At 35.6% G+C, this 15438-nt stretch overlaps 1 protein-coding gene across 2 annotated transcripts in view; it reads left to right on the forward strand.

Moving 5' to 3' along the window:
• Positions 1-15438, forward strand: part of SLC25A12 (solute carrier family 25 member 12) — a 45867-nt gene that overhangs the window by 19901 nt on the left and 10528 nt on the right. For both annotated transcript variants that reach the window (XR_001522744.3, XM_015634439.3), the window contains exons 6-13: positions 934-1080; positions 2166-2304; positions 3533-3626; positions 4190-4274; positions 8284-8368; positions 8823-8981; positions 12154-12206; positions 12397-12477. Coding sequence is in view for 1 of the 2 variants with exons in the window: in XM_015634439.3 (XP_015489925.1) it covers positions 934-1080; positions 2166-2304; positions 3533-3626; positions 4190-4274; positions 8284-8368; positions 8823-8981; positions 12154-12206; positions 12397-12477 (843 nt within the window). In the remaining variant the exon portion in view is untranslated. The remainder of the gene's footprint in view (positions 1-933; positions 1081-2165; positions 2305-3532; positions 3627-4189; positions 4275-8283; positions 8369-8822; positions 8982-12153; positions 12207-12396; positions 12478-15438) is intronic.

The raw sequence follows: 15438 nt of genomic DNA on the forward strand, positions 1-15438 counted from the left end.
AGTACACAATTTGAATACTTTTATCCCTCCTTTTATACAAGACTGTTTTTCTCTTTTGGTCTAACACCATCTTTTGGGGTTTGATAATTGAGTCAGAACGGGTTTGCTGTACCCTGATTTAGAAAACATTCATGAGGTTATGAGAGTTGAGAAATTACTGTAAAGGTGATATAAGCTAGATGGTTTGCCCTCTTCTTACTGTCTGTCAGAACATGGTTATTTTTTTAGTGGCTTCTAGAGGTCTGAATGACAGCTGAATGGGCTTTATTGTTTGCTTGAATAGAAGGAAACAACTTTTTCTGGACATAGAATTTACAACTAACAGTATTATCATGAGTTTAGGTAACCACAGGGATCTTTATATGAAGGTTTTTACAGTTCATATAGGAGTTTTAAATTGCCTGAAATGAGTGACCATTTGTGACATTATGGGACATAGCTCTTTGGGGCAATCTAAATCCATATTATATAATTTTCAGCCCTCCTGTTTGTTTTCAAGTACATTCCAATGAGTTAGTATATAATAGCCCAGTCATATTTCATCTTGGATATGTAAGAGATCAGCTCACTTTGTGTCTTCAAGATCAGTATCAAAAGCTTTTCTAGCATGTAAGTATTTAATTAAGGAATAGATAGCAGGCAGGACATGGGTATGTGAAGTTCTTAATGATTTCTTAAATCATTTAGTGAAAATGCATATTTCCTTACAGTTAAATTGAGGCTTTTCTTTGACATAGGAATGAGTCTGTGGATAAAATCAGTATGCAGACTTCTTATTTTAGTTGAACTGGCCTTGAAGTTTAAACTGTAGTTATGCTATTGTCTATATGCACAGACCTGTCGGAGCATAGGAATATGAAATTAGTGAAAGTTGTGTGAACGGTGGGTTACAGAATTTGCTTCTAATCTTCTGTCTCTGAATATTCATTCTAGGAGCTGCAGTCAGAACATGCAAGACAAGCCTTTGCATTGAAGGACAAAAATAAAAGTGGTCTGATAACTGGGCTGGACTTCAATGAGATTATGGTTACCATTCGCTCCCATATGCTAACTCCATTTGTGGAAGAAAATTTAGTTTCAGTAAGTGTTAACAAAAAGTGCCTTGAATTCAGTGTTCAACAGCTGTGATGTTTGAATATGGCACTGCTACTCTCCCACTTTTCTTCTACCTGTTTATCACTCACTGCCTTGGTGCTAGAGATTATCAGCTTCATAATAGAGTGGGCAGGGTGAAACATAGCAGCATTCCTTGGCTGCAGTAGTGAAAAGGTTGGAAATCTGGTTTACATGTTTAAAGTGCCATTGGAAGCAGTTTGAGTTTGTCTGCTATGCTTTCCACTAGTGCAGGGAAAACTACTTGGTACAGAAGGTATCACAGAATTATAGAACCATGTAGGAAAAGACCCTTATAATCATCAAATCCAATGCAAGTTATTTAGGACAAAAGCATCCAGTTTTTATATTTGAATATATGACATCTCAAGAGCTGGAGAGTACTTACAGTTTTTTCCTTTTATATACTCTTGCATTCTTTTCTTTTTCAGATCAGAATCTGGAAAATCAGTATGTAGATTCTAGAGGTAGAATGGTTACACCCCTGATAGTTTGGCAAGATCTGTAGGTAAAGTAATAACATACAAGTTATAATCTGAAAGCACGTACTATGAGAATTACATAAAAATAAAATCTATATAAAAGATAAAGTAATAACTTTTATCTTACTATCTTACCTATAAATCTTGCCTTGCCTTACTCATAAGGCATACTGTCTTCTATAAAATTTAGAGAATCTACTAACTTTAGACTTTGAAGTTAATGGTCATTGATGTATGATGCAAGAAATCAGTGCCTTTATCTAAAGGCATTTGCATTTGCATGCATTACTCTTTCAGAAGATTACTCGGTAATGTGGCTATCAGATAACTTGAATAATAATCTGCTTATATTATTATTTCCTAATAGTTTCCTAGTGTTCAATCTCTACCACAAAAGCAGTGTCCTGTCTAATAATTCTCCCCTTGTGTTTCTATTAAAATACCTTAAAGCTACAGGACTAGAAAGATATCTTTAATTCTTTCATAATTTGCTCAAATGATTGTTTCTGTAATTGTAATAAGATGTAAAAGTGCTTAAGGCACTTAATTGTTTTCATTTAATTTTTAAAGGTAGCTGGTGGAACTGTATCACATCAGGTCAGCTTCTCCTTTTTCAATGCATTTAATGCCCTTTTGAATAACATGGATCTTGTTAGGAAGATATACAGTAATATAGCAGGTACAAGAAGAGATATTGAAGTCACAAAAGGTAAGATCTCTTTCCTACAGTTTATTGATCTTTTAATTCTGTCCATTAGTAATTTGTGATGCCACATGGGTTAAGGTGAGTCAGAATTGAGTTTATGGCCACTGAGAAAGTGTTTTTTTAGCTGTGGGTTTCATCCTTACAGGTTAGTAAGTATTTTCAGTTAGCTCATTTATGAGAAGATTCTAGCAAGGGTTGTGTTTGCCTTACTGTTTGAATGAGTAACTGCAAGTCAGCATAATACTGAGGATTTTACTGCTCCGTGAAAGAGTTATATTGTTGCTTAGAGATAGGAAGTTCCTAGGGAATGCGGTGGAATGGCTTAAGTTTGAAAATCTGAGTGGTTTTATATATAGATTATGCCAGTTAGTAACAAATTCCTGTGCATGTGAAAGGTTGCCATATTTTAGTCCTGCCACAGACATAAGCAGATTGCTTTTGTAGCCATTTTATGACGGATTTTATCACCAATTTTACTACCTGGATGGATGGGACCAGCCAAACTATTGTGTGGTAAAAAGCATGCCAAGATCTTTCTGTTGTTTTTCTTCTTCTTTGTTTAGCTTATATTTGTATGCTCTGCATATTTTTCTCTAAAGGAAAGCATAAAATGTCTGTTCTCATCCTCCAGATTGTCCTAACAAATTGCCTAGCAATATTTTTTGGTACAGATGCATAAATACATCTTGCTTGCATTTGTATTGAGAAAAAAGGCTGCTGTGTTTTCACTGCTCAGACTTGTTAACTGCAACTTGCCAATTATGCCATAAACATGTAGTGTAGTTTGGCCAGATGAATACCTGAGGATTGGTGTCATTCAGAGCTATGAGAGGAGGAAGTCTGGACATGATGGGAATAGATGAGTCAGTTGCCCGTAAAGCTGTGAATAATGGACCATTGTTCTGTTCTGTTTTGCAGAACTTCAGAAGCAAGAATCACAAATTGTGGGTGTTGTTTTATTAAGCTTGCTAATTTGAGGATTTTTGTTGTCTTTGGTGAATACTTACCATGAGTCAGAGCTGTGGAGTCAGATTTGGTCTGTGTTGGGAAGGCCTATTTCAGGATAGATGTTCTCCTAAAGAGAATATCTCACCTTTTCTCTTTGCATTATGGATTTTGCTTCTTGGTGATACACTTCATTTTTATATTATTGAAGTTATTTGAAAGGATTCAAAGAGGAAATTTGACAAATAACACAAATGTTGTATTTCTCTTTCCCTTTTAAATCCAGAGGAATTTACACACTCTGCAATCCACTTTGGACAAATTACACCACTGGAAATAGATATTCTCTACCAACTTACAGACTTATACAGTGTTACTGGGTAACATAATCATGAATTTTATCACTTTGCAATCGTGATTTTGGTGTTTCCTGTGTGATCTCTTATTTTTATCCTATTTCTAAAATGTTTTGTGTTCCATTATATTTTGTTACAGTAATTTATTCAATGTAAACTGATTTTGTTGTGTGCATGGGTTTTATAAGTGAATTGTGTATGTCAAGCACAATTATTAATTGTTGTATTATAGGTATACATATGAAGTAGCAAAATACAATGTTCCCAGAAGGCTACAATGCACCGGTTAATGTTTTGCATGGATCTTTAATGCATGCAATATCTTATGTAGAAATAGCTAGAAATGGTTTAATTTGTGTATTATATTCCTTATTACTAGTAATGAAGAACTTGTTTCTCAATAACCTGTTCCCTTAATTTCCAAGCATTCTTTAATGCAGTGTAGCAGACTTCTTAGGTCCACATTCAGATATGACAAATGTCTTTTTTAAACTCATATGTACTTTGTGGGGTGTGGCCAGGAATACTGTACTGAATGTTTGATGCTTTATTTAACCATAATTTGCTTTTCTCTGCCTTGTGTAAAGGCGCTTAACTTTGGCAGATATTGAGAGAATAGCACCACTGGCTGAAGGTGCTTTACCTTACAACCTGGCAGAGCTCCAGAGGCAGGTGGGTAGAAGGAAAAAAAATTGAAATTGAGTGAATGTTAACATGCACTTGCAAATGAAAAATAAGAATAATGCACTTTAAACAGATTCCTGATACGTGGAACATCCTATGTGTATTGCTGTAAGGATGGAAATGGGGCAGACTGTTAGATACTGTATGTGTCTGGACAAGGTACGAGATGTCAGAATGGCCTGTTTAGATATGAACATATATGGATACTTGGATTCCTTACCATGAATACATTTGTTCACTCCTAAAAAGGCTTTTCACAGGACACAGCCTTCCATGAAATTCTCCAGTGTGAACCCTTCGTGTGAAACCCAGTTCTTTACAAACTCCTCCAGTGTGTCCCTTCCACATGGTGCAGTCTTTCAGTAGATTCACATGGGTCCTCCATGCAGGTACAGCCTCTTTGGCTGTACATCTGTGTGGGGTGCTACAGGGTCTGCAGGGGAATCTCTACTCCAGTGCCTGCAGCTCCTGCTCCTTCACTGACCTTTGTACCAGCAGAATTGTTTCTCTCATATGTTCTCACTCCTCTTAACAGCTGCCATTGCACAGGGTTTGTTCCCCTTCTTAAATACATTATCCCAGAGGTGCTGCCACTAACACTGATGGACCTGGCCTTGGCCAGCGGTGTGTGTTGGCTCAGTCAGACATGCAGGAAGCTTCTGGCAGCTTCTAATAAAGCCACCCATGTATCCCCCCACCCCCAGCTTTGCCACACAAACTCAATACAGGTAGTAAAAAATATTATTATTAAATGTGAAGTTTATAAATGTGGTGTTTTTTGAAAAACGTGATAAAATTACTGGCTTACCTAAAATGATAATTCAGTTTTACTGTACTTGCTGGCTACCTGATCTAGACAGTAGAAGGGAATTTCAAATATACTGGGATCGATGAAAATAATTAGAAGATGAAAAATATTGTAGTAGAATGTCAACTCTTTATTTCAACAGGGCTTTACATTTATGTTTGGGAGCTTTGCTTTTATCATAGTTTCTTTAATAAACATTACACATGAATAGTATCGCATAGGAGTTCCAGGCTATGTAGTAGGATGTTGAATATATATACATTGTTTCTTACTTCAGTGGCTGAGTTTACAACTGTAAGAGCTGAAGATTTAGGACCAAAAATTGTACAAGTGTTTCACTTACATTGTTTTAGTTACTGTTATTAGAGCTGAATTTAATAATTTGGTTCTCTTTCAAACAAATTAGTCTGCTCTGTTCTTAAAGTTACTGCTCCCACGTCCTTGGTTGTCCTTAGGCAATTAGACATATCTGATCCAATACATGTTGAAAACCTACATAGTGGTGACAGTCTTTCTGTGGGTTCCTGATGACAAGAATGATGGAGTATAATGCATCAGAAATGTGAATACAATGTTTATCCAGGCTAGTAAATATTTTGGAAGAAGTTTTGTAATGACATTCCACATTGGTTTTAATCAGTGTTTTCATACTCACCTCTCTGAGTGGACAAAATACTGGCTTACTTCATTTTTCAGAGCTACCTTTGTAGCTTGGCATTCTTTTAAAATGAGCTTACTGATAAAAGTTTCCCTCATCACTAAAACAAAATATACTCTTTTCACACTCTTGAAGTAGTGAATTATATTTTCATCTTACTGTACATTCTGCGTTAAAACCAGACACCAGAAAGCAAAATAATTTCATTTTATTTAGTTTATAAGGAATAGTCTTTTATTAGACCTTATCCTAAGTGAACAGTGAATTAAGTGCATTGACAAAATGAAAGATAACTGTTCATGAAGAGCACATATCAACTCAGTGCGGTCCAGCTGTCCCTGGGAAATGAAACCAATTCTGTAATCAGTTTTATATGATTTAAAAATCCCTTTGTAAAGAAAAATCTTAATTTTTACATAAAATCACTCTATATAGATTTGGTAGAAATGAAAATTAGCCTGCTTTCAACCATGTTTACTTTATTGTCAATTTTTTTCATTGTGTAAGATTTTTTTAAAGCTTAGCAGCTGAATATCCTATGGGGATGACAGCTACAGTAATTTTCTCTTTATAAATATTCATGATTTGAAAGCTATAGCATTAATTACATTCATTTACATATCCATCTGAACACACAAGCAAACTGAAAACTTTCTGAACACTTATTTAATAATATAAAAGTGACATTTCCTTCAGAAAGAATTTGATTTTTAACATTCAGTGATGCATTCACTAAGATTAATGTCTAAATGCAATGATTGGATTTTGATGAGAACCGTGTGAAGCTTTGAAAAAAAAAAGAATAATCTTAAACCAGCTGAAAGGCAGCAGGTGTGCTAAACTAGGAGAAAATGTCAGTGGAATGAAGAACTAGTTCTGCTTCTGAGGCTTTTTGGGGTATATTATTGCATTTGTCTTTTATTTACATGAATCAAAAGAAATATATGTGAATTTTATAACTTATTTTTGTGGTTATTTTGGTTTTATTCTTTGGGTGGTTTTGTGTGTGGTTTTTTTGTTTATTTGTTTTTAATAGGCAATCATAGCGGGTTTAAAATAATGAGGATATTCTTTGGATTTAGTGCTTCTATTGCTTGTAAAGGCAGTATATATTTTTTTTTTTGCTTTTTTTAATGCTACTCTGCATGTGCAGTGTGTAATTTGGTGCTACCTAGAATTTCTGTATTCTTCTCTGTTAAGCTATATTGTGGGGGAGGAGAATGTCTTGTGGAGGGAAGTGGTTTTAGCTGTACCTTTTTATTCTGTGGGAAAACAGTATAAAATATAATCCATGGTTTTTTACAGGTAACGATCTTACCTTGACCCCAGAGGCTTTTGTCCTTGTGTTGTGTATATACCCTGTAACACTTTATGCAATGCAGGCAGGTTTTTGCACATCCAGTGTAACACCAGCCCAAAGAGAGTAGTTTGTGCTGAGGCAGGTGCTGATCTTCTGTGGCGTTTCAGTGAGCTGAGCATACCTTGGCTCAGTAGCCTTAGAGAGGGAGCTGAGAAGTGTGTGCGTGGTAATCTTTGTGAAACTTCCTAATATGCATCAGGCTGGGGTCTGTGGACATTCCAGCTGTGCTGGCAGGAACACATCTGCTAACAATACAAGGTACTTCTAGGAAAAACAGGTTTGTGTTTGGAAAGTGGACTTTAGTACCTGCTTTACTATGGAATTTAACAGTTAATATCTTGGCCTGTTAGGTAGCACAGAAAAGTTATACTGCATAATATCAGTTCTTCTCTAATTGTCTTATTTATGTTTGGGCAAAAATTTGGCCCATCTTACATACTTTTTAGTGCAAGTTTGTGAACATGTCTTGTTAATCGGTCACCTTGTTTCTAATAGCCATTTCATAACATGATTATGAGTCTCTGCAGATATTTTCTGTCCCAACTGTATTATTTAGAATACTTAACACATTTATAATGGTGTATGTAATTGAAAGGATTGAGGTCAGCATTGCTCTGTAAACCAGCAACAGCATGAAATAGTCTTGTAGAGAATGCCTTTAGAAATAATTGAATTTTGCTTGTTTTGAAAACATGAAATCTCATGCTTGTGATATGCACTAATGGATATGTAATCTTAAAATATGTCCTGTGCTCACAGACCCTGTCTGTGAGATATTCTATGAATTCCTTTTGAAATATGAATTTTATTTGAGTCAAAAGGGAGTTCCATGCCTTATAAATTCAAAGGCAGCAGAATTGAAATAGCAAAGTTGTTTACAGTTTTTGTCTTCTTTTTCTTGAGCATCATTGTTTTGATTATACTGGTGTACTGGTTTGGCACAACTAGGAATATGTAAGGAGTATTTTCTAAAAGGAGTATTTGGAAAATGTGCTTCATCCATTAGGCACAATATACATTATCTAGTAATTATTTTTTCTTCTTCCTCCTGAACATAAAACTACTAATTTTTATCAGATTCTTTCTGTACCATTGTAAAAGCAGTTCACAGATGCCTTTGTTTTCCTGTGCAGATTTTCAAGATTTTTTAATTTCTTTTTCCCTCACACAGCAATCTTTTGGAGAAGTAGGCAGACCTATTTGGCTCCAGATAGCTGAGTCAGCTTACAGGTTCACTTTAGGCTCGATTGCTGGAGGTGAGTAATATTTCTGCTTTCTGTTTCCAAGCTCTGGTTCATTTAACATTTTTTTGCCAGACCACTTGATCTAATCTAAGGTGAAAGTTTTGGTTGTATATGTGTAAAATCAAATGTTGGAACCATTTTGGTTTGCTATTACCTTTCTTTCCTTATCACTTGGGTTCCAGAATCCCTTCACAGTCTTTGTAAACTATGGAAAATTTCCTTAGTGGTAATTCAGATAGGTGTTCTTCATTCTACACACCTTGTTTTATGTAACTGTAATCCTTTCTCCTTGAGACTTTTTTCCTAGACCTTCATTGTTGTTCTTCCTTACCTCCAACATACCAGAAGTCTTACCAGCTTATATATTCTTAGTGTATAAATAAATGCTGTAGAAAATAATCACAATAATTATATATTACACCAACAGTGACACTGCAGAAATAACAGCCCAGATGCTTTCTTACAGCTGTTGGTGCTACTGCAGTATATCCCATCGACCTGGTGAAAACTCGTATGCAGAATCAGCGCAGCACAGGTTCAGTCGTAGGAGAGTTGATGTATAAAAACAGCTTTGACTGCTTTAAAAAGGTTTTGCGTTTTGAAGGCTTTTTTGGTCTTTACAGAGGTAAGTGAATTTAAATATATATATAAAGCCAGTAATTTTCTGTGACCCTTTTTTTTAAATTTTAATACCTCAACAGCTAGTTTCCTGTGGGAAAATCAGAATACTTGGTATCTTGTCTAACTTTACTTTCATTTCTGAGCTCAGTATTTATCTTCCTTTGTGCACCCTTCATCATAAACAATTGCTGGGAAAAACTGGGCTTTTTTGTTGTTATTAGGGATTTGCTTCTTGCTGCTTAAGTAATTTAAAGACTTAGTTTTTGGGGCATTAGCATTGAGGATATAATTGTAATCTCACAAACCGAGGATTGCAACTTTCAGCTGGGGTCAGACATGTGGAGCAGATTACCATCTGAGGAATAAAGATTGGTTTTACAGCACATATTTTTTGTTAAGAGACAAAAGACATTAAATTGGAAATGTATCTGTAAACTGGATGCAAAATCTTATGCCTGATACTTTTTCAGGTAGTGGGACTTGTTTTATAATATTATGTGGTGAACAGAAGTTGCATTCTGCTGTTGAACTATTTTGCTCTGTTTTACTTTAAAATATCACCAATGAAACTCAGAAAACTGTAGTTTTGAAAAAGAATAAAACTCTAAGATACAGGTTAAGAATTCAGCTTTTTATCAGTTAGGCTGAGTTCTAATCACATAGGTAAGGCGACTTAAAGACAGGGTACATGCTTGCCAGTCCTCTAAATAGATACTTAGTTGGATTCTCTATTTTTAATTGTAATTTGCCATAACTTTACGAAGTCCACAATTTTCATTAGGATCAGCAAGGTATTTATTAATTAGCACACCTTTTTCTTTAGCTGCAGCAAACTCACATGATGGCTACAGAATTTTGTTCTGCTTTGTGATGTGTTCTGGCAGTGAAGACACTGGACAGTGTCCCTTATGGACAATATCTAAGAAGTTTTTGCATGTGAAAGTCTGTGTGTTTTGGCTAAAGAGTGTTTTGTAGTCTTTCAGAATTTTGCTATGCAAGTAAGTAAGGGAAGGAACATGTTGGTGCAAAGTTAATGAAATAGCTGTAGTCTGTGTAAATTATGTCTTACTGGTAAGTTGTTTTTTTGATGCTCAGTCATTCATAAAAGCAAATACTTGAGTTACATCTATGAGACTGATTCTTCAGTGCTGTTCTACAGTACTGTTTTCTTTCTCTTGCCCCTACCCTATTTTTGCACAGCAGTATATAAAATAACTTGTTGTTTTGTTTTTGTTTTCTAACCTTACTCATACACTTTGAAATCAAGGATGATTCCACTGACAAGTTAAAAGCAGTGTTTTACATTTGGAATAGATGTTCTTGTTTGAAAGAATGTCAGTTTGCTAAAATTTTTAATAGCCTGTTTAATAATTATCTTTAAGATAATTAAGGATAAGAAATTCATGTAGTTGTTTTGAATCTGTTACAGTTAATGGTCAGCATGTTGCTGAGATTTGTACTCAGAGATTTAGATGGTCTGTTGGAAGTGTGTTAAATTAAACAGCAGAAACACTTATGGAGCTGACTGTAGAGCTGTTACTGGGTTCTTATGTTCCTGAGCTGGATTATCCTAATTGTATTGTAATATAACAATACATCTATCCCATAATATAATGGTACAATGTAGTTGTTTCCTGCAGTTTAAAAAATAGAACTGAACACAAACTAGGAATGTTATAATTCTAAATAAAAACTTAAATTTTTTGGTCAAGAAAAGAAAGACACTTTTCAGTCTTAGCATACAACTTCAGAACTAATAGTTTCTTCTCAGGTCCCTCACTAGACCATGCAATGTCCCAGCTTCTCTGGCACACCAAATGTGTGTGCCCAGTGAGTTCAGCTACATAAAAAAAGGGAGTGGAGGCATTGTCTTGCAGTGTTTGTCTGGGGGTTTTGGTTTTTTTAAGTATAGGCATTGCAGAATTGGATTGTCTTTTCACGGTAGATTAGAAATTCAGGCTGGGAGGGCACAGTTTCTTTTTGTTACTGTCAACCTTTCTTTGTGTTTAATAACTACCTTTCCTCAGCGTAGTAAGTCTGTAAATCACACAGAAAGTACTATGCTGGAATAAAACACCACACTGAATATATTAGCTGCTGCATTTTCTATTAAGGCATCTTTGTTCTGAGCTTCCTTTTAAGGAACTAGTATAAAAAGTCTGCAGAATGAGTACTTCTGGGAATTTTGAACATTTAACATTTTTGCTATGATTCTCTGTACTTAACAAACTGGAAAGTGGCATCGATAGAGTTTTTTTGCTGTGGGGTTTTTCTGTTAGTTAACTGGCAAACACTTTTGACAAAATGATGTTCCATAACCATGGAATAACATTAGGAAGTGACCATATCTAGTAAAAACAACTTTCTTTTAAGTTTCATGATCTATACCTATGTCAAAATGACCGTAGAGGAAATGGATTTAAAAATAACAGATGCTGTTATAATGTGTTATGTTGGGAAGTTAAGACTGCCATCTGCTGATTTTTTTCTTAAACCTATTAGTTCCTAGAAAAGTGTATGTGCATTTTTCAAGTGACAGTTCATTTTGATAGCTATTTTCCAGGAGCAAGGGCCTTGCCAAAATCAGTTTCTGTCCACTAATACCTTCTTTTAGTAAGATAAAAAATGTTTATTAGTAATAGGGTTTAAAGAAGTTCATGCTACCATGTTGAACTGAACAAGAGAAAATCCTTTATACCCTTAGTTGAATCGAGTCTTTAGAAAATTCAGGTTAGTGAGTCAAGTAGAAGTGAGTTGATAATTTATCACAGTCATGTATATGTCACAATTACTATCTCATTTTAAAAAGTGATTGCAAGCTTTATGGGAAAATGATGCTAAGGGGCTAAAAATGTCAAACAAACTCCTATGTAGTAGACATATCCAGGGTATATTTTTGGTCCTTAAACTTTTTTCCTTCTGTACAGCAACAGCATCAGGCTTGACTTGAGAAAGGTAGATCTGGTCACACATTTCATTGTAATTTTCAACAGAAATTGTAATATAAAATTATACTGGTATGAATATGCAAGTGCTCTAGCAGCATCCCATACTTAAATGCCATCCACCTCAAAGGATATTCCCTGTGCAGAAAGGCATTTCTGTACAGCACTGATAAAATACTATTTTCTCTATTAGGAAGGTAATGTTGCCTTATGATGTCTTTGTTTCTATAGGCTTGTTACCACAGCTGATAGGTGTTGCTCCAGAAAAGGCTATTAAGCTAACTGTACGTATCTTTTTTTTTTTTCCTCCCTGGCATCCTTTTGTTTAACATGCACAGGATTTATTTCTTAAAATGTGTGAAAGATGACCACTTACAAGCATTCTAATATATATGGCTACAAATACACTTGATATATATTAATAGGGAAGAAAAATAACTTAAAATAGTATGTAATATATTGTATCTTTATTAGGTTAATGACTTTGTCAGAGACAAATTTACTAAGAGAGATGGTTCCATTCCATTCCCTGCAGAGGTCCTTGCTGGAGGCTGTGTAAGTACCTGTCCTGTATTCCTAGGAAAAACTGATTCTCAGTCATGTCCAGAATAGTTGGAATGACAGTTAATGGGTGTGCTTTGTCAATTTGAACAGGAGTGTTCTTTTTTCTCCCAGTCACAAGAACTAAAAAAGTACTTTTTCTGTTTGGAAAGCTTAGCATACTTCTGAGTTAAGTACTTTTGGAATGATGTGCTTAAACAACTTGTTTTGGCTCAGTTTGTAACTTTCAGTTTCAGCAGTGGGTTTTTTTCACAAAGTCCAAAGAAGAGGGTGCCCTATTCTCCCTTTCCATAGGTTCTACTGGGTTGCCATTCATCATTAGTTTGGGAAGATACAGGTACTCCTTGAGAATGGATTACAGGCATGATTAAGTTTCCTTCTGCGGAGGGATGGAGATGTCTAGAATGGTTTGAGAAAATCTAATTCTTGCTGAAGATTTTAAGAAGGAAAAGAAATACAGAGCTCTTCAACTTGCTGCATGTGAAATTTTTACTGTTGTGAAAATATGGATAAAATGAACAATATAGCCTTACCTTTCAGGTAACATGTATGAGTGAATTGTCTGTTTAAATGACTTTGTATAAAATGCAGCTATGCTGCTCCAGACGCTAATTACATCCCTCATCCAAATACAGTTAAAAAACAAACCATGTTTTTGTTGAAATTGAGGGCTGTAATTCAGTGCACGTTTTAGCAGTCTATAAGTGGTTTGAATTGATATTGATGATAGATTTCTTTTGGTTTTGCACATTGGCTAATTTCATTTGTGGGATTCCCCGACAGTTGTTAACCCTATAATATGTTTAAGGCTTGAGTTGTGTTTCTTTTGTAGCAGTGAACACTAATGACTTCCAGTTGAGTAGGCTGACAGACTGGTATAAAACCTCCTTGGCTTACAACAAAACCTGGGGCAGAAAGGTTGTTGACCTCTGCAAACTTTTAATTCAAAGAAACAGCCCTGAAGGGAGACTGCTTATAGTTCTGCCTGATTGAATTTGGCAGCCTGGTACATGCTTGAGTCTTCACCTGTCAGTGTATAAAGTTTATTTTTTGAGAAATGTGAGAAAGGAGCTCTAATGTATAGCTTGCAAAACACTAACCTTTTTCTAGAAAGCTCCGTAACACAGAAAGCAAATACAGGTCATCTATAATGGCAGAGAATATAATTCATTTGTGTTTGTGTTGTGTTTAAATTCATAATTCAAATCAAACTTTCAGTTTGAATTTTATTATTTTACATTATTTTGTACTAAAATATCTAATACTAAATTCAATCTACATCAGAGCCTTTTTCACTTGCTAGGTACTCCTTTTTCAAAGTAAATTCACTGTCTTACTGTAGTGAACATGCAAAAACTGGGGAGAAACTGAGTTTCAGATAAGCCTTCAGTTTTTTTAAAGATGAGCAGATTTGTAGTCTGTCCAAACACAACACCTTCTAGCTGACTGAGCTGATATTTTCATCTCCTTCTTCAAGATAATATTAATCTCACTCAATCTGGGAGAATTTTAAACAAAATTATAAAAGTGCTGGTGACAGTTCAGCAACCTGAGGGATGTTTCTTTGTAGCTTCCTCTGGATCATCTGATATCGTCCCAGTTGAAGATTTTTTCTGACTCTACTGCTGTTTAGTTCAATTTTAGCAATTCCACTTCTTCCTAAATAGCAGAATCTTTGTTAGCAAGCCTATAAAGTTAAGAGTCTGAAAGTGTCAGTTGGCTAAAGCAGAGGCAATTAGATGTTAGTCTTCCTTTTTTTCGTCCTCAGACCTTTTCGTTCTCATTTTGACAGCTCTTTTCTGTGTTGACTTGCTTGGAAATAGTGTTGGTCTTCACACTTCTGTTGTTATTGTGTTCTGGTTTTCTACAAAATATTATGGGGCACAACCAACAATTATATCCAAGGAAGGGCCACAAGTAAGCTTAGTCCATTTCCTTGCAAGAGCACAAAAGGCTTTGTGTTTGAGTGATGTTACCTTTCATTTTTCCTTTATTCTCTTCCTTCTCTATCTGTTAGTACAAAATGGTGGGTTAATGTGGAATGTTTGGGTTTTATATTTGCCAAAATTATTTTCAGCATTTGGATTTGGGTAACTCAGGTTTCTGTGGCTTTTTGTTACTGTTCAACACTTACATACTTTGCTAATAGTGTACTATAAATCTAGACCAAAATAAAAATGTACTTTTTTACCTTGTTGTAATATCAGAAGAAATAGCATTATGCCCACATGTAGTTCTCAGAGATGGACTTACTACTGTTTCTGACCCTCACTTACCTGTGTTTAGTGTTGACCTATCTCCTCATTAACAGGAGTAATGCAGTTTTTGGTTATTTCTGGTATGGAACTGCTGGTGGATGAACAAGATGAGCAGGGCATATTTTCAGAAATTACAGCAGAAAGCTTTCATACTTTTAAAAGCCTTCCCTCTTGCAAGATGTACAAAAGCACATTGTGCATGCCACAGTCCTCAAACAGCAATCAAAAGAATTTCTGAGGAAGTGGAGGCAACTTGGGAAAGGTTCCAGCAGACATGGCAAATTCTCTCTGGATGGTGGTGTTGTATCAAAGCTTATATATGGTGTTACAGGCTTCTAAGACCCACGCATAAGATCAGGTGAAACCTCTGACATTAAGACAGTGGTGGTTCTGGAGACACTGTGTGGGCTGGTCAGTATCCTCAGCTCTGGAGTATCTGGAAGCAGTTATGTATTGTCCAGCAAAGGGGCCACTCACAGGCATGTCCCTCCTCCAGAAGTGCTAACACTGAGAGACTAAATCGCTTTGGCCAAAATCTTACTTCTCAGGCTCCAATCATTCTCAGCTTCTGTAAGCTTATGGAGTAAAGTCGTGTTCCCAGTAAGAAGAAACATCTTCATTCTCACAGCAGTTAACAAAGGCTTCCGCCCAGGCAGAGCCTGTTTATATGGTCAGCTGCCTGTCTGTTGTCTTTCCT

This window comes from Parus major, chromosome 7 (assembly GCF_001522545.3).
Source record: "Parus major isolate Abel chromosome 7, Parus_major1.1, whole genome shotgun sequence".
Lineage (NCBI taxonomy): Eukaryota > Metazoa > Chordata > Aves > Passeriformes > Paridae > Parus > Parus major.